Source organism: Podarcis liolepis (genome assembly GCF_965112155.1).
Source record: "Podarcis liolepis genome assembly, chromosome: 13".
In the NCBI taxonomy this organism is placed as follows: domain Eukaryota; kingdom Metazoa; phylum Chordata; class Lepidosauria; order Squamata; family Lacertidae; genus Podarcis; species Podarcis liolepis.
The window spans coordinates 30,628,854-30,655,269 of record NC_139573.1 but is presented as its reverse complement, the minus strand read 5'-3'; the positions used below and the strand labels follow the sequence as shown (position 1 = coordinate 30,655,269).

The window sequence follows — 26,416 nt, the reverse complement described above, 5'->3', positions numbered from 1 at the left end:
TTTTTAAAGGAAAATGCTTTAAAAAGCCAAAAATTTTACATGTTCCCCCCCAAAGCTCAACTTCTGGGAATATGTCAACCCTACTTTCAGAGCCAGCCCTACAGTTAGGCAGAGTGAGGCAACTTGTGGGGCGAATAGCAGCAGCGTCCCTACCCCCGTTGTTCCTCTGAGCCATTCACCTCTGTTAGATGGCAGAGCTGTGGATGCACATGACCTGTTCTGCTAAACTAGCCTGCTGCCTCCACTGTGGTGGAGGATACTATTCCATCACCAGGGATTGTTGCCTTTTCATGGTCTGGTTCATGCTACATGCTGCTAAAAACCCACTGGGCTTCTCTTGCAGGAACTGATGAGCTTCCGAGGGGTAACCAGCGGAGACGTCAACGTCGAAATGGACGCCGCTCCCGGAATTGACCTGACCAAGCTACTGAACGAGATGAGATCCCAGTATGAGGAGCTCGCGGACAAGAACAGGAGAGAGGCAGAAGAGCAGTTCAACAAGCAGGCAAGGGTGGTTCTGAACTCCGCCTAAAACCTTAGGCGATGGCCCGGTTATCGAGCCCACTTCATACTTCTTCTCCTTGGTCCTCCAGGTTGGAGCTCTCAGGCAGGAGATATCGGCCAACGTGGACCAGCTGAGCACGGGCAAGAGTGAAGTTACGGATCTGAGGCGCACGCTGCAAGGCCTGGAACTGGAACTGCAGGCTCAGCTTGCCATGGTAAGTGGATCACAGCAGCAGGAGGAGTTCTTTCAGAGGGTTTGTGCTACAGCTGTGTACATTAGGCTGCTTTCAAGATCTCTCCTGTGGTAAGGAGGTAAGTCATAGGATCAAAGAGTTGGAAGGGACCCAAAGAGTCCATGGATGCACCTACACTCCCCCCTCCTAGAACAGCAGTACATTATAACGTTCAGTTTACTGGAGTCGCTTGATAGGCACAGAATAGATGCCCAAAGAATGATTTCAACTTGAAGTGCAACAAAACTGAACTGCAAGATTTCACTTTCTGTTAGAAACGCAAGCAATCCTGCAAAAAGCGTCATCGTTTGCGGGAATTCGGAATCCCATCTAAGAGAAGAAGCAGTCGGACTCTTTTCCTCATCCATCTATATGCTACTATTATCCAGACTCTCATTATCACTTTGCAAGGGGGTGGAGCCTATAAATTTTCATGGCATTCCAGTGAGTGACATTATCGCTCCTGCTAGGGGCGGGGGGAGTCCCAAAGCTGCATTCCCCTGTTTTCCCCATCCACCACACCTCTGAAATACTGTGTTGTGTTCTTTAGAACCGGGCGTGCCAATTCCCATGTAGTGAGAGACGCCACCGTTTGGCACCGGAGCTTGTTTTGCAAGCCTTCCAGCAAATACTGGAATGGTATTTCAGCACTCCTGCTGAGCTGATCCATATATTGAGCCATCCCAAAGCGATAATGAGCCATCATCACATCAACATGTGTAGGAGGAAAAGGAGAACGTTCATCAGAGGAGTCACCTGGCTCAGAATGCTGCAGCACAGTTGCCAACAGCAGAAGAGTTTGAACCTAATATCCCACATTTCACTCCCCTTAAGGAGTCTCAAAACAGCTAACAATCTCCTTTCCCTTCCCTCTCCCACAACAAACACTGTGTGAGGTGAGTGAGGCTGAGAGACTTCAGAGAAGTGTGACTAGCCCAAGGTCACCCAGCAGCTGCATGTGGAGGAGTGGGGAAGCGAACCCAGTTCACCAGATTACGAGTCCACCACTCTTAACCACTACACCACACTGGCTCTCAGCAGGGAGACCCTGTCTGCATAGTGACGCCTCTGCTCAGAAGTTCAAGGTTTTAGCCCTTAGCAGCATATATGCCCACTCAGTCGCTTCAATCTGCAGAACTGACACGGTTACAGGTGCCACATATAATACCCATTCCACAGTGGTAAGAAATTGATCTTTTAGTGTGGAACTTTGGAACTCCTTGCCTATTGACGCCAGACAGGTGTCTTCTCTGTATTCTTTCTGTGACTATGCTTAGGCAAAGCTATCCAGACATGTAGAAGTTACATGTGTTTTATCTCTGTCTAGCTGTTGTTGGTTTAAAACAACTTTTAAAAGTTTTAAAATACTTGGGGGGATTTTAGCAGTTTTTATCAAGAATTTCAATGTTTTCTTTCATCTTTTTGTAAGCCACTTAGATGTTTTCTTGCCATTGCATTTGCGGTGCTTTGCACAATGTCTGCAGGAAATGTAATCTAGATGCAAGAAGGGGGGGACATAATTTGGGTTATGTCTGCAGTTTACTTAGACTTCCATCCTATACCCATTTATGTGAGAGTAAGCCCCACTGAACCTAATGGGATCTACCTCTGAGCAAATGTGTCTGGGGTTGCTGTGTTAGTCTTATAAATCTGCTGGCCTGTGTTAAAAAGATACAGAAGCAGAAAGCAACCAGTGTGGTGTAGTGGTTAAGAGCGGTAGTCTCGTAATCTGGGTAACCGGGTTCGCGTCTCCGCTCCTCCACATGCAGCTGCTGGGTGACCTTGGGCTAGTCACACTTCTCTGACGTCTCTCAGCCCCACTCACCTCACAGAGTGTTTGTTGTGGGGGAGGAAGGGAAAGGAGAATGTTAGCCACTTTGAGACTCCTTAGGGTAGTGATAAAGAGAGATATCAAATCCAAACTCTTCTTCTTCTCTTGGCTTTTGAATCATTCCAAAGAATCAGAGTTCTCACAGGGCTGTTTCAAGTGGAAGTCACTGCGTGAGTGAAAGGACTTCCGCTTGCACAACAGAGCTTCCCCTCCCTTTCCTCCCCATATTTTCACCCTGCACATCCTCCCAATCTGTTCTGGGGGTGTCCCCAACCCTCCAGAGCAGAGTTTGCAGGGGGGGCAATGCAAGAGAAGAGATAGCAGAAATTCCACCACACAAACAGACATCATTCCGCTTCCCCAATGACTTTGGTGGATATAACATTATGCTATTTATTGGATTCAACCCATGGGAGTGTTTAGAATAATCATTTTCTTTGCTGGAACTTCATCTCTGTTAATTTTGCTGCATTTTTACGCCCTTTTCTTTCTTCCTTCCTCTGCACCTTCGGAACAGAAACAATCCCTGGAAGGCACTTTGGCGGAAACAGAACGAAATTACTGCAACCAGCTTGCGCAATTACAGGGTCAGATCGCTGGCTTAGAGGAACAGCTTCTGCAGATTCGGGCTGAGATGGAGAACCAGAATGCAGAATACCAGCAGCTGTTAGGCATCAAGACACGCCTGGAGAAGGAGATAGAGACCTACCGCCGCCTACTGGACGGAGAAGGGGGGTAAGCGTTAGACATGACAGATAGCCAGATCTGACTCAGAACCAATTATGAGGCCCTGTAGATCTGACCAAAGGACAGTAGCTTCACAATAGCAATTTGCATAATATGGATGCATTCACTTCTACTGTACTGAATGGGAAACCTGCCATTTGTTAAATTAGACCAGATTGCACTTGTATTTAGAAAGCTTGCAGAGCTGGAGGTGATTCTAAATATCTGCCTGTGCAAAATGCAGAGGAAGACCTACGTTGGTCAAAATTTGCACACCGACTTTCCATATTTGGTAGAATCAATGTGCGGGGTTGGAATCTGGATCGCACCTACTGGCCCCACCCTTCAAGCTCCATGAGTTGAATGGGAGGGCTGGTCTGCACAGATCTCACATACACAGTGCATTGAAGACAGTGCCAGCCCATTCCAATCCTCCCTCCACGTACTGATTCTCATCTGCTTAGGGCTATAAAAAGAAATGATCTCCATTACGCATCTGAGCTGATTATAGGAGCCAACTCCTAGGAGTCAAGGTCCCTTCACGGCCCCCCTAAAATATTCGAGGGGCCACCAAATTGATGGGTATTGCCATTCAAATGGTGTGTGCCCCCCACATATCATGATTGATTATGCAGGACGGGACTCTCCTGCCCCCCCCCCCATATTTTATTCAAGTTGGCACCCCTGGAGCTGATTATCATCACATTATATTACCTGACTGTAGTAAATTGGTGGTCATGTTTACATTCTCTCTGAAAAATGATGCACAGTATACCACTAAAAAAACTTACATTTTTTTCCTTGACAGTGGTTTTGGGTCTTACGGATCTTCGAGCCACAGTAGTTCTATGAGTTACGGAGGCTCTGGCAAAGGTAATGACAGATATCTTTATATACATTAAAAATGCACAGCTGAAGGTATGACTGCAAACTTCTCAGTGATGCATAAAAGCACCCCCTCTTTCCCCGCCTGTTTCCCCCCTTGCGTCCCAAATTTCCTTGCCTGCCTCTTTCCCACATTTCAACAATACATCGCCTCTCTTAGTCCCCCAAACTATGCAAGGCTTTTCCAGTTCGCTCTTAGCAAAGCAGGTGAACTACAGCCCTTTCTTGTGGGTCCATCTTTTCTTCAACTCTGGGTCCACAGCCCAAGCCAATGTCACATGGGGGACATCTATGGTCAGCAGTAACCATAGACCACAATGGCAAAACATGTGGCTGTCAGGGAGGGCCATGCAACCTGCGTGGAGCAGGAGGGAGGTGGCCACAGGCATAACCCCACTTCCCTGTTGATGTGTGATGGTGTCTATCAGTTACCTAGTCTTGGAGCCTCCCTGCTGACGCCAATGTTGCTGCCGCTTACCTAGATGGGGTTCAGGCAGTGCAAAAACTAGTTCAGAGCTGCATTGTTCCGATCTGGTGCTCCTACAGGTGTGTCCACGTGGCTTCAACCACACAGCCCAACCCTGCTCCATCCCTCCATGTAAGCTGCAGTGACACCGGTGGCAGGAGGTCAACTTCCCCCCACCAAGAGCCTGCAAGGAGAAAGACAGTTGTGGAGAAGCAATTTGGGGAACAGAAAATGGGTGGGTAGGGAAGGTCGTCTTGCACCTCAAATTCACTCCCATCAACCCACATTCTAGGGAATTGGCAGCAACCCAGTGTTCCCAGTTGAGGATGCAAAGTCAGGCCCTATCTTGGGTGCTTGATGATTATCTGCTTGTATAAAAACAGGAGCGTGAAAAGCAATCATGCAAAGCACGTCAAGGACCTGCTATGAAGCCTTGTTCAAACACAATGTTTTAATTTTGCTTTCTTTCTTTTTTAAAAAAAAAAAATCCAGAGTCGACAAAAACAAGAATGGTTAAGACGATTGTGGAAGAAATGGTTGATGGCAGAGTCGTTTCGTCCCAGGTCAAATCAGTCGAAGAGAAGCCGACTAAATAACCATCAAGAATCCCTTTTTCCCACGTCATGGCAGAGCAGCAAGAAAGGAAGCCTTCAAGAGAAATCATTTCTTCTTTAGAAAAGCCTCTTTCTAGAAGTCCCTCACTTCTTTCCTCTCTTTTTTAAAACAAGTCATCAAAGCGCATTCTGAAATCTAGATTTCTTTTAGCTGTGGTAGTTCAATAAACCTTTTTTTACTGTTTGCATACCATACCTAGTTTCACACGGTTCCAACATTCTCTTACTGAAGTCATGAAGGGCAGTAAGAAGCTCAGTGTTTTAATAGTGTGCATTAATTTTATCTACAAACAAGCACATGCAAGCATAGAGATGATCTCTGCACAGCCACCATGAGAGAGGCAACCCTTCCTCCTTGCCCAAGCAATACTTCTCTCTGATCACTATTAACACCAAACTAATTAACATTAAGCACGAGGCTAGCCCTTAAGTGCAGGGTTTTTCCTTTCTCTTGTAACACCAAAGGATCAAGATCACAGTGGAAGTTGCAAAGAATTAAAGTCCCCTTAACCCCATGCCAGAGTCCCAATCTGGATTAAAGCCTCATGCCTAGTATTGGTAATAGGGAAAATATTACATTTAAGGGCAAACCATGTGATTGAAATAGTGTGTCGTTTGGCCCTGTGGTGTCAACAGATACTTACTAATTCCTTTAAATCCTTAGCTATGTTTGGCCCAAGACACAGGATCCATTGAGTATTTAAATTCAGGGAGAACTGAACAGGTGGCAGATATTTTGACAAGTAGCACACCCACAAGCCCATTTGTGCACTTGAGCATGTTCAGTACTGGTATGGAGTGGACAGGCCATTTTAGTAAAAGTAGAAGCAGACATCTAAAACATGGGTAGGCAAACTAAGGCCCGGGGGCCGGATCTGGCCCAATCACCTTCTAAATCCAGCCCGCGGACGGTCCAGGAATCAGTGTGTTTTTACATGAGTAGCATGTGTGCTTTTATTAAAAATGCACCTCTGGGTTATTTGTGGGGCATAGGAATTCGTTCATATTTTTTCCCCAAAATATAATCTGGCACCCCACAAGGTCTGAGGGACAGTGGACCAGCCCCCTGCTAAAAAGTTTGCTGACCCCTGATCTAAAACATCCTGTAACACTGCATACTTAAATCACAAACACTTTCCAAGCCAAGCGGAAGCTTTGCAGAGTCTCTACAGCTGTTTCTTGTGCACCATGTAATTGCTGCAAAGAGTGAACGGGAGAGCCGTCTCTGCAACGGGGGAGTCATGGAGACTAACACCTCACACTGCATGGTGTTCACAGTGACAAATGCCAGCATATGCATGGCAACCCCATTCACCATGACATAATTCCAATACAAAATACTATTGAGCAGCCAAGCTGTAGTGCAAATTTCCATATTAGTCGTTTCACCAAATGGCATTGACGTTGCTGCTTGGCTTAGTAGCATATGCAGCACATAGATGCCTCCACATCAATGGCTACTGGTCATGAGGGTGATGCTCTACATACCTCTACAGTTGCTTCTGAATGCCAGTTGCCACAGGAGAAGAGAGTGCTCTCGTGCTTGGGTCTTGCTTGTGGGTTTCCCACAGGCATCTGTAGGAAGAGAATGGTGGGCTAGATGGGCCTTTGGGCTGACCTAGCAGGCTCCTTTTACATTTACGTATCAATAAAGTGTCACTTAGCTATGTGGCACTCTGCAAAGACTAGAGACATGGAGATTGGAATCTGAAACAGACCCAGGGAGACAACAGAAGAAGGGAAGGTAGGAAGAGAAAATGTGATCATTTCAATTTCGCATGCATTGGCTTAGTTATAATGAAGCATCTTCCTCAAAAGCAATTGCCAAAGCAGCCGTTCTGTCATCTGTAAAAATCCTGGGCTTCCAGTAGCCACTGTTACAACACAGGTCACACCCAACTGTGGCCCTTTCTCTCTGGCGATCACCTGTAGCCGAGTAAGATTGTCTTCCATAAACACGGTTTTAACAGTGAGTCCGTAAGTGACTGTGGAGGCCAAGTCTGGATCCACACGTCCTTCCACAGTGGGGGCATAGGTTTTTGGGCAGGAGCTGATCGCGGTGTGGATTTGCCAAGCGTGCCTTCCTCTTAGCACATTTCTCCCTTGCGTCCTGAGTTCAAGCGTCTTCAAAGCCCATCACACCTTTGGTAAAGGCTGTTCTGCAACTGGAGCGCTCGCAGGCCAGTGTTTCCCAGTTGTTGGTATTCATACAACTTTTTTTAGATTTGCCTTGAGAGAGTCTTTCAACCTCTTTTGTTGACCACCAGCATTACGCTTTCCATTTTAAAGTTTGGAATAGAGTAAAAGAAAGGCAAAAGGGAAAGTGTCAGAAAGATATTTTTACACAATCCCAAAAGGGTCTGGTGAAGGGCTTCCTGGAACATGTTTTTAAGGCATGAGAAAACAACAGAGAGCAAGACTACAGCTTGCTCTCCTTCTCCTAAAAGGTTGGGCAAGATGACCCTTGGGACCCCTTCCAACACTACAATTCTATTCTTCAAAAGAAATAATTGTGATGATGTGAACCAACATGTGCCTGTCGAAGGGATACAGTTAATTAGTGTTTATTGGCCCTGATCCAGAACAGGAGCAAAAGGCTGTTATCATAGTTAACATCTTCTGTTAATTATAACGAGCCAAAGTTCTCAGAAAAGATGTCTGAGGGAGAGTTGGATCCTGCAGGTTTCCTTCTCGACAGGCAGAAAGAGAGGTCTGCATACAGAGGACAAGGCCCAGGGTCAGAGCCCGCCAAGGCAACCATGGAAAGCTTGGCAGCTAGTGCTGATCCACCACCAGTGGCGCTCCAAGTGGGGAAGGGCCAGGGTGTCCCACGGCCATTTCTGGGGAGACTGTGGCTCTGCAGAACACTACATCCCATCTCTGCTTGCTATCTTTAGGAAAGGGGTGAATAAGACTCTGGTCCACAGAGGTCTGATGCTGGAGCTGCTCCTGGTGGCTAGATTAGAAATTGTACATCAAATGAAGGGTCTTGTGACCTCTCTTTCAATGCTTGGTATGCAAAAAGGCCTGCCTCTTAGTAAGAAGTGGACTCAAAACTGCCAGGAAGCAAGGGGAGGAAGAAGCAAAAGGCAAGTTCTCTGAGATGTGGTTTCAATTTATTGTTTAATGCTCATAATAAAGATTAGATGCTCTAGCCTCTGAAAGTCTCATCTTTCCTTTTGGTTGGACTCAATAGTTTCAGCCAGACCTGCAATTTCAGGATGCTAATGAATTTTCTGCGCTGAATCATTGTCTGCCCTATTTTTGGTGTTACTAAGGCAATTTCGTTGTTTGCTTTTTTGTGAGAAGAGTTCAGTAAAACTTCAGTGGTTTTTTTTAATAAAAAATATCTCATACCTGTCTCAAGAACAAAAGCAGTGGGGTTGGTGTGAATTGGAAAGAAGGACACAAAAATCCATCTGCAAGTTGAACTAATTTCCGAAATACAAGAATGGTCTTGTATGTTCCCAACAGGAAGCAAGAAAGAGCAACCTATCGGAAACCCCTTGCCCCACAAAAAGAAAAAAAAACCCGGAACAAGTTTCTGAAAAATAAGCAAATGCTGGCTTTGCATAATTTGTTGTGATAGCCTAATTCAAATGATCTCTGTGCCGAATTATAATAAGCACAAATCTGTCAGGCCACAGAACCCAAGGAAATGTTCGCAGTTTCAGGAAAGGATTGGCTTTAATGCGCCAATACTGCTCCCTAGTGAACCGGTGGAGATGCTGTTGCTAAAATCCTCTCCCTCCTTCGCTCTAGGCTTTTTCTCACAGTACAGGCAACCACATTAAAGAGTTCGGCGCTGGCGAGATGCCGAGCGGCCGGTTTAATCTCTAGTGGGGGGGAGAGACCTGATTATAATAACAACTGCAGTTGAGTCAGAACATGGCTCTTATCGTACAACTTTGCAATCAAGTCAGTAACCACCTTTGATGGGGGCGGAGAAACTAATCAGAGTGGAATGACAGCATTCACTTTGGCAAGACAGACTATGAGTAGACTCGAAACACCAGCAGGATGCAACGAAGAGTTCTGTTAAGTGCATGCTTAAAAGGGCATGCTTTCAACTGTCTCCTCTTTTTCCTACACAAAAATAAGCTGTGTCCAAACCCCCCAAAATAACAATAATAACCCAGATCAGGCATGTGGTATGAGGGAGAGGGTGCAAACTCTTCTCTGTGTTGTTTTCCCAGCAAAAGTATTACAGATGAACAAATCTGTCAATATCAATTTCTTTTCGTTCCTCGTTCTTCCAGTCTTAAATCCAGTTCTTCCATATTTCTACATCAGTTTGCATTTTTTTAAAAAACCAAACAAAAGTCTTCATGAAAATGTGCCAGCATTTTGGTGTACATTGCTTCTAAAATATGCATTTTTGTACGCAAGTTTACCAAACACACGCATCTTTCTTTAAGCAAATTTCCTGAATGCACTTTTGTACATTAATTTCACTAATATATGTATTATGTTGCATGGTTTTCCCCAATATACACATTTCTGAGTTGGAGAACTGCATCTCAAAATTCAGAGAAGTGTGAATTTTGAAAGGTAGCTGTGTTTCAGTTCGTGCATAAATATTTTTCAGGAAGTGAAAATTACAAAAATAAAGTGTGAACCAATCTGAATTTCTCCTCCATCCCTACCTACTCTGTATAACAATCCCACAGGAGCTCCAGCTAAAGCAGATGTGGGGATCCTTTGTAAAACTGCTAGCACATTTGCAAAGCAAAGCAGGGTCTGGTATGGTTTCAAGCTGGATGGGGCACAGTGTGTTGAAATTCCTACATTGCAGAGGGTTGGGCTAGATGACCCTCGAGGTCACTTCAAACTCTTCAATTCTGTGATGGTGAACTACAACTCTCATCATCCTTGACCACTGGCTGTGCTTGCTGCAGCTGATGGGAGTTGTAGTTCAGTAACATCTGGCAGGGCAAATGATTCTCAAGCCTGAGCTGAAGCGTTGCTCTGAGAATTCTGAGCTACATGGGATATTGATATAACTAGTGGTGCCATCAGTGCGGGATTTTGAGGGTGCTCAGTGACAAAGTTTAGGGCACCACACAGCAGAAAGAGCAGCCAAACACAGCAAGACTATCTTACTACATTGTCAAGTGATTGAAGCAATAGGCATTATCATCTGTAAAACACACACCCAGCACAGCTGCTCACAAAACCTGTTAACTCCAGAGTCTAAAATTATACCACAACACTGGGCATAACTCTATTGTAGAAGCCTATATCTTCACCACACTGCTTAAAATACAGTGGTACCTTGGTTCTCAAACTTAATCCATTTGACTCCCAAAACGGTTCGAAAACCAAGGCTTCCTGCACTCAAGCAGAAGCTGCGTCAGATGTTCGGCTTCCGAAAAATGTTCACAAACCGGAACACTCACTTCTGGGTTTGCAGCGTTCAGAAGCCAATTTGTTCAGGAGCCAAGCTGTTTGAGTACCAAGGTACCGCTGTATTAATTTCTAAGAGGTTTTCTTTCAAGCTAGTGTTAGGAACATATAGAAGCGGGCACAGGATTGGCTTGTGCTTAAATTTAATGACACGTGAAGGAGAAAATGCTAGGGAAAAATGAGGAGGACAAGCTTTCTGAAGTAGGCAACAAGCAACAAAGCAGACACATTGAGAAATCCATTTGTAAATTCAAAACAGCAAGGCATTTCTCTGCTACTCCTGCTACTAAAGAATGGGCGCTGCCATTGTAGAAAAAGAAACTCCACTGTGTTTTGTTATTTAAGCTATTGATAATCCTTGGGTTTAAATATCCAGTGTGATCAAACTCAGTCACACTTTAATACAAATAAATTAAGAAAGGCTGTTATGGCCTGGCATCCAAGCTGTGGGAAGTGTACATAATGTACACAATGTTCCTGCAGATCCTTGTGAGTTTAAAAAGTGAGTTTAAAAAATGCTCACTGCCACACCAGGGGCAATTTTTTGGAGCATTTTTTAAACTCACTTTCCCACTTAGGAAGGGGTCCAGGGCAACTATCAAGCGGAAAGTAAAACGGAAAAGTAAAACAATCACTTCCCTGAGCATCAGCTATTTTGATTCTGTAGCAACTGGGAATTCGACTCCATTGAGGATTTTGCTCTTGATGTCACCTAGTTAAGTTCCAAGTGGGCAATCTGCTGTGAGAAAAATCAGAGAATCATAGAAGTGTAGAATTGGAAAGGACCCCAAGTCCCATCTAGTCCAGCCCCCTGCAATGCAGGAATCCCAGGTGAAGCATCCATGACAGATGTCCATCCAGCATCTGCTTAAAGACCTCCAGTGAAGAAGAGTCCACAACTCTCTTTCACACCAATGTGTGGCTCTCCTGTACTTCCCTGAAACAAGTGGGGTATGTAAAGAAAACGTTGAGGTCTAAAAAGAACGCACTGCCCAGTTATTCCATGTGGAATCATTACGAGTAATTAATCTGAATTTATGCCGTCCTCCTGATGCTGCCAGCTCACTTGCTGTGCCGCATCTTCAAGCGGTAAATCTAATTTAACTTAATGTACGGTAAGGTTTGCAGTTCGTAAGGACATAAGAAATGCCGAGCTGGCTCAGGCAAGAGGCTCATCTACTTCAGCATCCTGTCCTCACCATGGGGAGCCAGATCCATATAAGAAACCCACAAGGAGAACCCAATTGCAACATTACTCTCCATCCTTCTGATTCCCAGCAGGTAACATTCCGTGGCATGCCGTCTCCCACAGTGGAGGGAGGAGCATTAGTGTAAGAGGAACATAGAATCATGGAATTGTAAAGTTAGAAAAGTTCATCTAGAGCAGCCTTTCTCAACCTGTGGGTCCCCAGATGTTGTTGGACTACAACTCCCATCTCCCCTAGCTAGCAAGGCCAGAGCTCAGGGATGGTGGAAGTTGTAATCCAACAACATCTGGGGACCTACAGCTTGAGAACCACTGATCTAGTGCAATAGCTGCTGCCAGCTACGTACCTCTCCACTGAAAAGGACTTCCTTAATCTGGTTTGCTTAGTCTTCGATGTTTTGCCCTTGTGTTGCTCCAAATATTCACCATGGACTCCCATGTCCATTGAGGCACTCACAAAACAATGAAACCAACATCAGACACTTGCAGCTTTCCTATCGTTTTTAGGGAGTGAACAGCTCTTGGGTGCCTTCAGAATATTCCAGTTCCAAAGGAACGTCGTCCCTAACTCCCCATGGAACATGTGCCCCAGGAGCAAATCTGGGGTGGGGGGGGGCTTCAATTCTGTGTACATATACTTGGGAGTAAGTCCCAATGAACTCATTGAGACTTGAATCCAAGGAAAGATGCATAAGACTGTGCTGTAGGGATGGAGAGAAAATGTAGTTTCCGTTTGCATTTTAAGGCGAACCCACCAAACATGCACTTTCTGAAAAAATACATGAACCAAACTGCAGTCGTCTCATCGAAATTCACATTTCTCTGAATTTTGCAATGCAGTTCTCTAACCAAGTAACGTGTATTAAAATGCAAATGAGGCAATAGTGTGCATAAAAATGCACATGTTTGTGTAAAGAACATACAAAAATGCATTATATTGAAGGAAATTATTTTCCATAAATGTTATACTATGGAAAGTCACATAAAAACATGCATATTATGAGAAGTTTGCACTAAAAAGCTGGTGCATTTTTTAAAAAAAATTGCACACACACAAACCGATGTGAAAATATGGAAAACTAAACTTAAGACTGTAAATTTTTACTTGGGAATAAGTCCCACTGAAGTTAACAGAACTTATTTCTCAGAGCTGCACTTTTCACAAAAACCACAATTTTAATGTGTAGTCACAGTTCTTTTCCATGAGGGCCATAGGCATGCCTCTTGGAGCATTTTTGCACAGGATGCAAACATCTGTTTACCCACTTTTCATATCTGCACTTCAAACATCATACCTACACTGAGCAGAGAGCACATACATTCCAGCTGAAAAATGACTCTCCTCCACCTTCTATGTCACATAACTTTTTACAGGTATGCAGAAAGGAAGCGAAACAGCTCTTTCTGTGCTGTGGGTGAAACACCATTTTGTAACTCCCAGCTCTGCCACAGAAGCCCCCCATCTTGCAGAAACTCCCCATAAGAAACAGCAAGTGGGCATTCATTTGCCATTTTTAATGATAATGGGTGATGCTCCACATTGGGTTGTGTTAAACTTTTACTCAGAGCAGATTTGCTGAAAGTTGTTGGCCATGACTAGCTTGGGTCTGTTCAATTCAACAGGTCTACTCTGAGTAGAAGTTACTTGGATGCAGCCCATTGTGTCCCTCAGTTCAGGATATTTTGCGCCTCAGAGATGTTTGGAGAGGCTTTATAAGAAGTCCAGAAGTGTGGAAGAGTCTTTACAATGAGAAGCCTTCCATGTCCATATTCCTTCGGCAGCAAGGGGTTGCTACTGGTAAGCGTGAACGAAGCAAAAGGTTGAACGAAGCAAAAGAGAACATGATCCCATTAGAGCAGATATTCCCTCCACACAAAGAGAAAAATTGTGGCTGTAAGGCAAACTCTGAGGTCCGGCAGAAGTGCTGTTAAGTGAATGACAAGACATACAAACAAGCGCCTGTCACCTAGAGATTCGCTCTGGGAACACAGAGCGTTATGCCTAGGGGTCTAGGAGATGAAGGAGAGAAGAATTACTCATCCGCAATTACAATATCGTAATGAATTTTTAACTTTGTTCCACCCTACTCCACCCCCCGGCATAACAAACGCCCTTGAGGCACCAAACTGCAAATGGACACCGTGTTGAATTAGGAGGGGGGAGGCAGGGATGAAAAGCTGTTGAAACTGAGATCCGCTGAGTTGACAAGAAAAAAATAAATGCCACAGGTAGGAGGCATTACAAAAGCAACACCCTCACAACCCTATATATAAAAGGCAGAGGAAACCGCCCCGTTAGCACACTGCCTGTCTGTCTGTCTTTCCTGACTCTCCTTCGCCTTTTCCTCGCTGCTTTTTGGCATCCCTCAGCTAACATGTCTACTCGGATATCAACCTCCTCGAGGAGAATTTCTTCCTTTGTCAGTGGGGACGGAGGTGCCAAAATGGGCAGCGTTGGAGGAGGCAGTCTGTACGGTTTTGGCGGGGGGTCCATGGTCGCTCTAGGCAGTGGCTATGGAGGGCCTGCGTGTGGTGGGTTTGGTGGACCTGGCTTTGCAAGCGGAGTTGGCTTCGGCGGGGGGTCTGGCTTTGGTGGCGGGGCTGGCTTTGGCGGCGGGGCTGGCTTTGGTAGCGCCTCTGTGGGAGGCGGTGGCTACGGAGCCAGCTACCGCTCCAGCTCAGCGGTGTCCTTGGGCGGTGGCTATGGAGGGGCCGACAGCGTCTTCCTGGCTGGGGCTGAAAAGGAGACCATGCAGAACCTCAACAGCCGCCTGGCAAACTACCTGGAAAAGGTGCGCTCTCTGGAGGAGGCGAACGCCGAGCTCGAGCTGAAGATCCGCCACTGGTATGAGAAGAATGGGCCCGGGGCTCCTGGAGTGACCCGCGATTACAGCAAATATCACCAGATCATTGAGGATCTGCGCAACCAGGTGAGGAAACCAACGCTGGGTAGAAGCATCCCCTAAGTCACACCTAAACGAATGGAATCTGTGTGAGTGTGTGAGGGATTTGCTGTTGGACATCTCCCCTGCAATTCTGCACAGCTTGTTAAAGTGGCATTGGAGGAGCCAATTATGTACAAAACGAGATAATGTGCATATATGTGACTGTATACTAAAGCAAGCAGATCAAGATGACGAATTTTTAAAAATTGCTTTACTTGTTTTATCACTCATAAATGTATGCAGTGTAATCGGGGGGGGGGGGGAGTTCAACATGGAGGGTTTTTCTTTCTTTCTCAGCACTAGGAACCCAAATGCAAAATTATAATGGGATGAAACTGGCATAGGCATAGAAAGCTGCTTTATGCCCAGTCATTTCATTGGTCCAGGCAAGCCAGTAGCTTTGGCTCTCCGGGCTTTAGAGAGGAGCCTTACCTGTAGATACCAGAAAATGAACTCAGGGACATTTTTTACAAGTGAAGCACATGGTTACAATCCTCAGCTACAAGCCTCAATCTGCTTAAGCAGGATGAGGTGCCCAATCATTTAAAACTCTAATGAATGACATTTCTTCAGAACAATAACAGTCTGAATTACTGGTGCCTATTTCTGTTAGTGATAAAGGTCTTGTCCACATATTAATTCAACTGAAGGACTGGAATAGAAGCCAAATTAGTCTTGGTTTGTTTGTTTGTTTGTTTGTTTGTTTGTTTGTTTGTTTGATAATCAAGTTCATGTAACAAGGGAAATTCAGATGAAATTCAAGTGCTTTAGCTGAATAATTGTAAAAGCTAACATTGTCTATTCTTATTCTTCGTATTCAAAACATTGGGGAGATTTATTTTTCTTAAGTCAGTTTTTATTTGCACTACTCTACAAATCAACCCTGATTATGTACGAAATGCATTAGCTGTTAATCTGGAAGTGGGCATTTTCCCAACACAAAATAACCTTGTTTTATTCTTTTAATATTTCGTTCCAGATCGTCAATGTGACCATTGACAATGCCAATGTAGTCTTACAGATTGACAATGCCAGGCTGGCTGCTGATGACTTCAGACTGAAGTAAGCTAAATGCAAAACTTTTCTGCTTTTTTTTAAAAAAGCAAAATGTTGGTTCTTAAGTTTTTCACCCCACTCCTTTCAGTAGCATTGGGTCATTGGGGTCTACTTAATTCACCAATAATGTAATGCAAGTTGGAAATCAAAATCCCACCTCTAATGCTATGGTCTGTGATGGGCAGCTGTTAAAACTGGGCGAATTTGGTAATTATCAGCTATGTAGAAAAATGAGTAGAGATACACAATGCTACTTCTTCTGCTAGAGACAGTAAGACTATAGTGATACACATGATATCAAGTCCACCTTTTACCAACCCAAATGTTTGTTTGCTTTTGTCTCGATCCAGTGAAATAAAACAGTGCTGGGACGAGCTGGGTTTTGAAGCCCTGTCTCCCAGGTGCAGATCTAACAACTCATCTGCTGGCTCTTAGTAAATATCTGCTGTAATTATCTTAGAGTCCAAAGGGATCTCACCAGGGCATCTATCTAATCCCCTCCAGCTCCCAGCAGCCTTCCATGCCCCATCCCACATTGTTCGGAAGCTCCCATAAAGGATTTTGGGGTGATTTCAGAGGATGCAAAACCCTCCTTCTGTGTACTTTCTTGCAGGAGTGCCAGCTTCGCCCCGTGACTGTGGGTGTCCGAGGCCGTGGGTGTCATGCAGCATGCATGGCCCTGGCACCAAAATTTGTGGGTGCCCGGCCTCTTCATGGGGAATTTTGTGAGTGCTTAGGACCCCAGGAAGTTGGCACCTCTGCTTCCTTGAGTTAAGCTTCTCACTCTGGCCATTGAAAATTGAAGAACGGATAAGCTCACTGTAATGGACTTTGGGGCTATGGGGCTAAGGATCGGACTTTGTGCTGCATTCATTGTGTTTGTGTAAGCTACATAACCCAATGTTTCAAGCGCCTTCAATCCCGATCTTGCTGTTTTGTTTGCTGTCTTTACAAGCGGCTAATCTGAGCCATCTCCCGATATATCTCATAGCTTTGTATGCTCACTTGCCCCTTTCAGGTTTGAGAACGAGCTCTTCCTTCGCCAGAGTGTTGAAGGAGACATCAATGGTCTGCGCAGAGTGCTTGACGACTTGACCATGAACAGGTCCGACCTGGAATCACAGCTTGAAAGCCTCACAGAGGAACTAGCATACCTTAAGAAGAACCATGAAGAGGTAACCAAGTTTCGTTTCACCACCATCACCCCTTTTCAGGAGTCTTTCACCCTAATCCAGTCCAAAGGCAGGACTATGTGAGTCTTTGGGATGCAGGACAAGTGCCTAGCACAGTGCTGCAGATCAAAACGTTTGTTTAGACAAAAGGAAGCTCAAGTTCATTCTTCACTTAGCCCCAAAGCTTACTAGAGTACCTCCTGGGCAAGTCAACCTCTGCCTAACCGACCCCACAGAATTAATTCAATTATAATAGTCCACCTAAATCCAAGAATGAGGAACATCACAAATATTTCAACTTCTTGCATGAAGTCAATAGAAGAAGAACAGCATAATAATAATAATAATAATAATAATAATAAGTATTAAAACCAGCTTAGACAACCCTTCTTACAGTACCTGGTGTGGGCTTTCAAAAGCTTTCAGGAGGACGGAAGTGTAATTGTAAAGGCGAGGAGGTAAGACTTGTGAAATAATTCCACAGAAATTGTTGGGAAAGTGAGCAGGGACTAGCACAGAGTCCTGATTTTTCATCCGTGTTTATTGGTTGGGTTAGTTCATATCATGCCATACGGATATGAAATCCTGTTACATCACCTTGCAGAAAGAATGAATAAATTCCATCACTCACCTTCAGTCTCTGACCGCATTTGTTACATCACACCATTGTTCTTGAGCCCAAACGAGAAATCACGCCCTTATCAAAGACTCCATCTGAACTACCAGGAGATGACTATCTAAATTAAGTTCAAATTGTGCCATAAATTGCTTTAATGATTAGTGTGTGCTCTCTCCTAATGTCTACTCATCGCTATGCCTGTGTGGTCCAATGTTACTACACAAAGTTATGATACACAGGGCTCTGTGGGCCCCGTAGCTTAGACTGGGGCTCCCCCCCAAAAAATCTATAGGCATAGCATCGTTTTACACCTTCACTGTGTAAGGTAAAGCTGGCATATTTAGACTAGAATGGAGACGGGCGCTCCTGCAATTAACCCTCCGTTCTTTGGGAACACCCTTCCCTTGCTTAGATTCCTTTATGCCTAGTGGGTGCTCCGGGGCCAGGCAGGGAGAATGGATCTTCCTTCAGAGCTTCCCAGGCCCTAAGGCTAGTTTCGGTAAATGAGATGCAGATCATTTTCTCTGTGGTATTTATCCTGGGAACAAATCCAAGAAAAATAAAATTAAGGATAATGGTTTACCAACTTCTGAAGATGATGGCACTGGCTGTCATGAAAAGCTTAAGGTGGCTGTTTCATTGTCTCTACTTAGGATGGTGGTGTACAAGTTACATGGTTACAGGGGAATGGCCCGATACCTTGTGCATATGCTCAGAGAGATGGTTTCACAATTATTCATAGTACCTGGACAGAGCCCAAGTAAACTGAAATCAGGTCATTGGATTGAGCACTGGCTCGGCTGAAGGACCTGCCTAGTCCTTCTCTGAATACTCTCTTCACCAGATAATGCTTCAGTGCAGATGTTTTGGACTACAATATCCATCAACCCCATTGGTCAATGGTGAGAATGGACAATGGTTGGGGATGGTAGGAGTTGTAGTCCAAAATATCTGAAGAGCATGAGGTTGAGAAGGGGTTTCTTAGACCATCTGCCTAACAAGGACTGCCGTCTATTGCAAAAATATAAAAGGCTATTATGCTCGGTACAGCTGAGACTTTCAATCCAGGAAGCCTTTTGAGCACTTAACGAAAAATTCTATATAAAACCTATGCTGTTGTGGTCATTTCCTGTGTAATAAAGACACGTTTACACACTGACTTCAGAGGATATGGGACCCCCACACACATGATACTCAGAGGTACCATAAGAAGAGAAAGACAATGCTTGGAACATTTTGTATGAATTTTACTGTGGATGACGTCCTTCTAGATAAGAAGTTGATGAATCACTGTTTACTGACTTTACACTGCTTCGTCATCTCAAGTTAACCTGCTTCTAATATTCTTCCCCAGGAAATTAACTTGCTGAGAAGCAGCTCTACGGGTGACGTCACAGTGGAAATGAACGCGGCTCCAGGAATAGACTTGACTAAGCTGCTGAATGAAATGAGGGCGCAATATGAAGACCTCGCAGATCAAAATCGCAGAGAGGCGGAAGAACAGTTTCACAAAATGGTAAGATGGGCGGGCGGCTGCTGAAAGCAAATTCTATTTGTTTGTTTTTTTAAAAAAAATATTTATTAGAGTTTCCAATTTTTTACAAAACAAAAAGAAAAAAGCAAACATAAAAACATTAAATTCCACAACTTATTTTCTCATAACTTATTTCCCCGACCTCCTCATACCTCCCCTTCTTGTATATCCAGTTCAAATTATTTATACAGCAAATCCTTATCTCAAAGCATTACAGCTTAAAAAAAAGAAAAAAGAAAAAAGAAACACCTTATTTTCTCTCCAACATCTTAGATTGTTATAACTTTAAATTCTTGCTTACAAAAAGAAAACCATTTTATCATAATTACAGCTTGAAACCACTTAATTTCAATCCAACATCATTCAACATTACTTAATTTTACAATACTTTTGTAAATAGTCCTTAAATTTTTTCCAATCTTCTTCCGCCGACTCTTCTCCCTGGTCACGGATTCTGCTAGTCATTTCTGCCAGTCCCATACAGTCAATCAGCTTCATCTTGAAAGCAAATTCTATTTGATGCATTGCATCAAGCAATATTTGCAACAAATGCATAGGGGAGAGCGGGGAAGAATGTGCACAAGATGACCCTCACATATAAAAATGTATTCTGTTAGCGGAATGTTTGCAAAAACATGTACATTACTCAACAATGTATGCAAAAACCTGTTCATGCAAAGAAATACACATTAAATGCCGATGAATTTTCATGAGGATTTTTTTTAAATAGCAAATTGCTGCAGAAATATGGAGATTGGAAAATGAAAAAAGGAGAGAACCAGAATTAACATATCCTTCCTCCTCCCCCCCCCCCTTACCAGTAATACTGGACAGAATGAATCTGTATCAAATTCCTACATGCCAGAAGCACAGTTGTGACCAGTTGTGCATTGCCTCCCTCACAATGGGCAAAAAGAAGACCCATATTTGATGTCAAACAGCATAGGCTAATTTATATGTAAATTTAGAAATGATACCTATAATGTAAACACAAATGCAACAATGCATCACACCATAGTGGTAAAGGCTATGACCAGGTGATCTGCATGCCCACTCCATTGCTGTTAACTTTTCATTTTTCTTGCAAGGAATCCTATTCGGAATAAGCGAATTTCCCTTAAAAAAAGGGAAAGGTTGACAGCTATGGCCCACTCACCAAGTGCTAACTGTTGATGGGCAACTTCAAAGCCCCCTGATGAACTCCCTTCCTATTTTTTTTATCATTTAACTGGGCTTGAACTGGACAGCCCTTCAAATAGAAGACTGCCCTCTGTACAAGAGGAAAATATTTTGTGCCAAGTTACATCTTATTGATTTTTCTCCCACAGAGCCAACCACTGCAGCAACAGATCTACGATGATGCCGGCGCAGCAAACTCCGCCAGGAACGAGTTAATTGAGCTGAAACGCTCATTCCAGGCGTTGGAGATAGAGCTACAATCCCTTCTGGCTAAGGTATGTGTTTTGCATCTCCTTCCTTGGACTGCAGGGTATTGAAAGAAGACTGAGTTCTCTTTGGAGGGCTTGGCTTTTGAGATAAATGTCATTAAAAAAACAAACTGCTTCCAGATTCATAGTTTAAGGAGGAGTTATAGGCTGCAATCATAGAGAGTAGAAACCTCGAAGCAAAATCAATGCAGGCCCCAGAATCCTAGAAGCTCAGAGAACAGCAGGGTGCTTCTCCCAGGATGCTTGGCTGCCAGTATCCAACGCACTGCATCAGGATCAGAAATACTGATTTCTCTTCTATAGCCCTACACCTGTCTGTAGTTTCTAGGAAGTCCAAGGGTAGCCAATGTGGCACTTGCCAGATGTTGCTGGACAGGACTACAACCCTCATCATCTCTGACCATTGGCTATGTTGGCTGGGGCGGATGGGCGTTAGAATCCCAACATATAGAGGTCACCATGATGGCCACCCATGCTATAACCCAGTGTTTCCCAAACTTGAATCTCCAGCTGTTTTTGGACTACAATTCCCACTGTCCCTGACCACTGGTCCTGCAAGGTAAGGAGGATGGGAGTTGTAGCCCCCCAAAATAGCTAGAGGCCCAAGTTTAGGAAACATTGCTCTAACCATTGCAGCGTAGCTAACTATCTTAGGTTGCAATCCTATGCACCCTCACAGGGGAGTAAGCCCCATTGCTCACAGTGAGATGTACTTCTGAGTAAACATACCTAGAACAGCATGGTGAGTAGCTTAGAATTACTAGGGGAAACTGGAGTCTCCTACCCTGTTTGCTGTCCATAATTCAAGTCTGGCCATTGCATTTCAAATGGGAATCATACAGATTGCGTTTATGTTTGATACTAGGTTGATAAAATGCCCAAAAGCAAAACCAAAAAACCAAAAAACCAAAAAAAAAAAACAAACCATGTGTACAGCAATTTCCAGGGACAAACAAAATAGATATACCTCAGTTTTGGGGGAGCTGAACTTTACACTGGATGCTGAGCGAATGAAAATTTCCACCTTCATTAGCATGTAAGCAAGCCCTGCCTTCCTTTATTTCTCCCACCGACAGAAAGCTTCTCTGGAAGGCACCTTGCATGAAACCGAAGTCAACTACAGCACTCAGCTCTCACAGCTGCAGCACCAAGTGAGCAGCATCGAGGAGCAGCTGCAGCAGATCAGGTCTGAGACAGAGATGCAAAATTCAGAGTACCAACAACTGCTGGGTATCAAGACCCGACTGGAAATGGAAATTGAAACATACAGGCGCCTGCTTGATGGCGAGAGGTACGAGAATGATCTGAAAGTAAAGGGGAATCAAGCTGGGAGTTGCATGATGTTGGGTTCAAAGGGTCCCTTCCTCACCCTTTTTTTATTTTAAGCCAACGTGTTTGAAAAGGTGGAAGCAAATTTTAAGCATCAGCTGCTTCTTTTTCTGGTTTTTGTATGGTCGGGGAAGAGGTATAAGAGACTCGGAAGCTTGCTCCTAGTCCCTTAAACCCAAATATTCCAAAATAAAATTCGCAAAAGACCGCATTAAAAATTCAACATTCCCACTTGAACACAAAATCATCTCTCTGGTTCTCTACATATCACATTGACAAATGACAGATCACAGATGCAAAGTATTCTAGTTTTAATTGGGGGGGGGGAGACCATAAAAGATTCTGACCTGCTAAAGGTCATCCTTTGGTTCATTTTAAATACTGTGTGGGTGCCAGCAAGAAAGAATCCTCCAGGAATGTGAATGACACACCATGCAACTGTACTGAAATTATTACTGCTTCCACAACCACTTCCTAAAAATATTTTTTAAAAATCTGCCAGTTTCATAAGAGTATTAACAAGTTATCGTTTTGTTCCTTTTTGACAGTTTCCGCACTTACGAACCAAAAGTTCAAATCAGAGGTAATTTCAATTTATTATTTCAGAGTAATATTGTTTTGTATTTAAAAGGACAATGTATAAATCTGAAAATTGTGCCCTTCTTTCCATAACGGGGGGGGGGGGGAGAGAGAGAGAGAGAGACAAGCTTTAAGGTGGAACCAGAGGGAACCTAAGACTCTCTTTAGGTAGGACTGAAATATCTCCCCCCCCCACACACACACCTACCTAAAACCCTGGAGCTCTGCTGCAAGCGAGTGTAGACAGTACTGAACTAGCTATTCCAGTGGTCTGACTCAATATAAGGCAGTTTCCATGTTCTAGACTAGAGTCCCTTGCCCTGAGCTGTTGGCTATTTGGCTCTTCCACTGCCGTTCAAGGCTTCTTAAATACGAACCCTGAAATTTGGGGTCCCCTTCCAACTGAGGCCAAAGTTTCATACTCGTTTTGTACTGTTTTGCACCATGAACCCCACATTTTGTACCACCTCCCAAGCTGGGTAAGTTGATACATCAAACTGGGGCTCACCATTAACATCTAAAAACCCAGCATTGTCTGGTTCACTCCAAACTGGTGTTTGCACTTTTTTTGTACCACCACCACCACCCCAAGATGCTCAAAGCAGGGGCCATAGGTACCCCCCCAAAACCCAACATTGTTCGATTCACTGCAAAGCAGTGCCCGAATTTTGCAATAGTCTCAAACCCTTTTGCACCGCAAACCCCCCTGGTTTTGCCACCCCCAAGCTGAGTAATCCTTCAACATTTCTGAGAACAACCACAAGTAGCAGAGGCAGTAGACAAGTGACAGACATCCCTAGCCTCCCCCCCCCCCAAGGCATCAAATTGAACAATGTTGACTTAAGAGTATTTGCACTAGCCTTTATCCATACTGCCATGAGACCCTTTCACTTCATCAGCTTCAACTCAAGGAGTGTGTTCAGAATTAACATGCTACCAGAGAAGTGGGAATGGATTTCAAAGGCCTTCAGCTCCCTGTGGGCAGAAAACTAATTATCACTCACCACATTTAAAAAGAAAGAAAAAGAATTTAATAAAAAAAAAACAGTAAGCTCAGTTTGATAAAATGCACACCGTTGCAGAATAAGCCTGAAATTAAAAAAAGAAGAAGAGAAAAGCAAACATTGGGAGGGAACGTTCAGTTAGATTGTATTCCTTTGGTAATCTGCATTCTGTTGAGTTTACAGAAAATCATGTGCCTGAATCCAAATAAAGAGTCAACAGCAGAAGAACAGAATAATACTGTGCATAGAATTCCCAAATAGAGAGCCAGTGTGTTTAGTGGTCAGAGTGTCTGACCAGGTTTCAAATCCCCACTAGAACATGCAGCTCACTGGATTGTCTTGGACTGGTCACTGTCTCTCGCAAGGTTGCTGTGGGGATTAAATAACAAAGAGGGGGGGAAGAACGATGTAAGATACCTTGAGCTCCTTGGAGAACAAGGTGGGGATATAAATGCAATAAGTAAATGTATCCATTCGTGAGAAAGAAAGTCTGGGGGGAACGATTGCCCTGCCCTAATGTTCCCAGCAGTAAAAAGTGTGAGTACCAAACATTAGTCTCAACAAAAACATTCCCCTGGTCCACCTTCTTCAGATCCTGTGGCCAACATATGTTGCCAGGACCATGGCATATTTATTCATTCAGTGGCATATTCAACATGACTATTGTCCTGTCCCCACAAGGGATCTTTCTGCAGTCACTGTCTGGATGGCATTGTGAGATGGAACTGGCTGGCAGAGAAAGTGACTAAAAGCTGACCCAAGTCTGGAGAAACTTGCCAGGTTTCTGTTGGCCCGCAGTCACAAAGCATTACCGATTAGTTAAATTGCTGTGGGATGTAACAAGCAGTGCACATTGAAACCTCTGTTGTTTGCTTGAAACAATATGTGTCTGGGCAGGAAGAGGTAAAGGATGACGTTTCGATGGATGTTGCTATTCTATACTAATGGCCAGGTGTTTGCATAATGGGGTAAAGCAATTTTAGGAGTGGTTTCACTGCTATTACTCACTGCTGAATTGTTGCTGTTACAACTTTGTAGTTTAAATGATGTGTTGTTTTGTATGGTTGCTTATGTATTGGTTGTTAGCTGCCAAGAGCTCCAGACTGGAGGAAAGGCAAGATATAAACATCTTGAATGAAAGAGCAAATGAATTAATAAATCAATACTCGGTGCTTCTCCTCCAGCTCAACTCCAGTAGTTTCCCACGTGTTGGGAAAATAGGCCATGTGAACCTATTTAGCGATATTATCAATGGTTAACTCTATCATCATTTCATTCCTTTATCAGAGCCCCTCAAAACAAGGGTGGTGAAGACCATCGTTGAAGAAGTGGTGGATGGCAAAGTGGTCTCTTCTCAAGTGAAATCAGTTGAAGAAAGAGCAACGAAGTGAACAGCATGAAAAGCAGAGCAGGGAGCCCTTCAACTCAGGCGAGCAAGGGAATGCCCAAGTAGACGAAAACCTCCTGGAACCAGAGTCAATTGTAGCTTAGTAGCTTCTTGCAAATATGGGCTCTAGAGAGGGGGAAAATACCACTCAATATGCTTTCTTAAAACTTTACGGAGGTGTATGCTTTTAGAAATACTGAGAACTACATTCTGTTTACTGCCGCAATGCAATAAACTTTCTTACTGTTGCAAGTAATATCTGACTTTGACTAGAATATTTTCAACCCTGGTGATGTTCCCCTTGTCCTTTCTATTTCTATATTATTTGTTGTGTTGACATCTTACCTTTCATCCAAGGAGCCAAGGTGGCACACATGGATCTCTCACTCTCTTCACATTATCCTCAAAACATCCTTGTGAGGTGGATTAGGCCCAGAGGCAGTGATTGGTCCAAGTTCACCCCATGGGTTTTGTGTCCCTGGCACCCATGTCATAGTTCAACACTCTAACCCAATGTTTCTCAAACTTGGGTCTCCAGCTGCTTTTGGACTACAACTCCCATCATCCCTAGATAGCAAGATCAGTGGTCAGGGATGATGGGAATTGTAGTTCGAAAACAGTTGGAGACTCTGGTTTGGGAAACCCTCCTCTAAACATTATGTGACGCTGGGAGACCTGTGGCCCTCTAGGTGTTGTTGAATGACAACTCCCATCATCCCTGACTGTGAGCCATACTGACTGCCTCTGATAGGAGCTTGAGTCCAATTGTATATGGGGGCCACCAAGTTGGCTAAACACATTTGCTAGGGAGAAAGCCCAACTGAACACAGTGGGATTTGTTTCTTAGTAAATATCTTTAGCAAGATTGCTTAGCAAGTCAATTCATACTCTGCCTGGAATGGAGCCAATGTCTGTTTACTAAGGTTGTTTCTCACACACACCCAAGAGAAAGAGAGAGAGAGAATAATTCAGATATAGCACTCATATAATATAAAATAGTATGTAACAAGCTGTGGGTTAAACCACAGAGCCTAGGACTTGCCTTCTGATCAGAAGGTTGGCCGTTCGAATCCCCGCAACGGGGTGAGCTCCCGTTGCTTGGTCCCTGCTTCTGCCAACCTAGCAGTTTGAAAGCACGTCAGAGTGCAAGTAGATAAATAGGTACCGCTCCGGCAGGAAGGTAAACAGCGTTTCTGTGCGCTGCTCTGGTTCGCCAAAAGCGGCTTAGTCATGCTGGCCACATGACCCGGAAGCTGTACGCCGGCTCCCTCGGCCAATAAAGCGAGATGAGCGTTGCAACCCCAGAGTCGTCCGCGACTAGACCTAATGGTCAGGGGTCCCTTTACCTTTACCTTTTACCAAGCGTAAAGAGAGCAGACTGCTGTAGCCTCTTCCTAAAAGACAGTGCAGGTTTTCCATGAGCAGGAGCTGAGCATAAAAACATAAGAGCCTGCTGGATCAGGCCAATGGC

General features: G+C 44.1%; 1 protein-coding gene across 1 annotated transcript in view; it reads left to right on the top strand.

The window, feature by feature from the left end:
- Positions 1–25,201, top strand: part of LOC310692554 (uncharacterized protein) — a 28,804-nt gene extending 3,603 nt beyond the window's left edge. The window contains exons 4-14 of the mRNA XM_083473502.1: positions 344–526; positions 594–719; positions 3,086–3,303; positions 14,073–14,802; positions 15,797–15,879; positions 16,892–17,048; positions 19,019–19,180; positions 20,527–20,652; positions 21,723–21,937; positions 22,524–22,558; positions 24,846–25,201. Of these exons, the coding sequence (XP_083329628.1) occupies positions 344–526; positions 594–719; positions 3,086–3,303; positions 14,073–14,802; positions 15,797–15,879; positions 16,892–17,048; positions 19,019–19,180; positions 20,527–20,652; positions 21,723–21,937; positions 22,524–22,558; positions 24,846–24,949 (2,139 nt within the window). The 3' untranslated portion in view covers positions 24,950–25,201. The remainder of the gene's footprint in view (positions 1–343; positions 527–593; positions 720–3,085; positions 3,304–14,072; positions 14,803–15,796; positions 15,880–16,891; positions 17,049–19,018; positions 19,181–20,526; positions 20,653–21,722; positions 21,938–22,523; positions 22,559–24,845) is intronic.
- Positions 25,202–26,416: the final 1,215 nt, after the last annotated feature.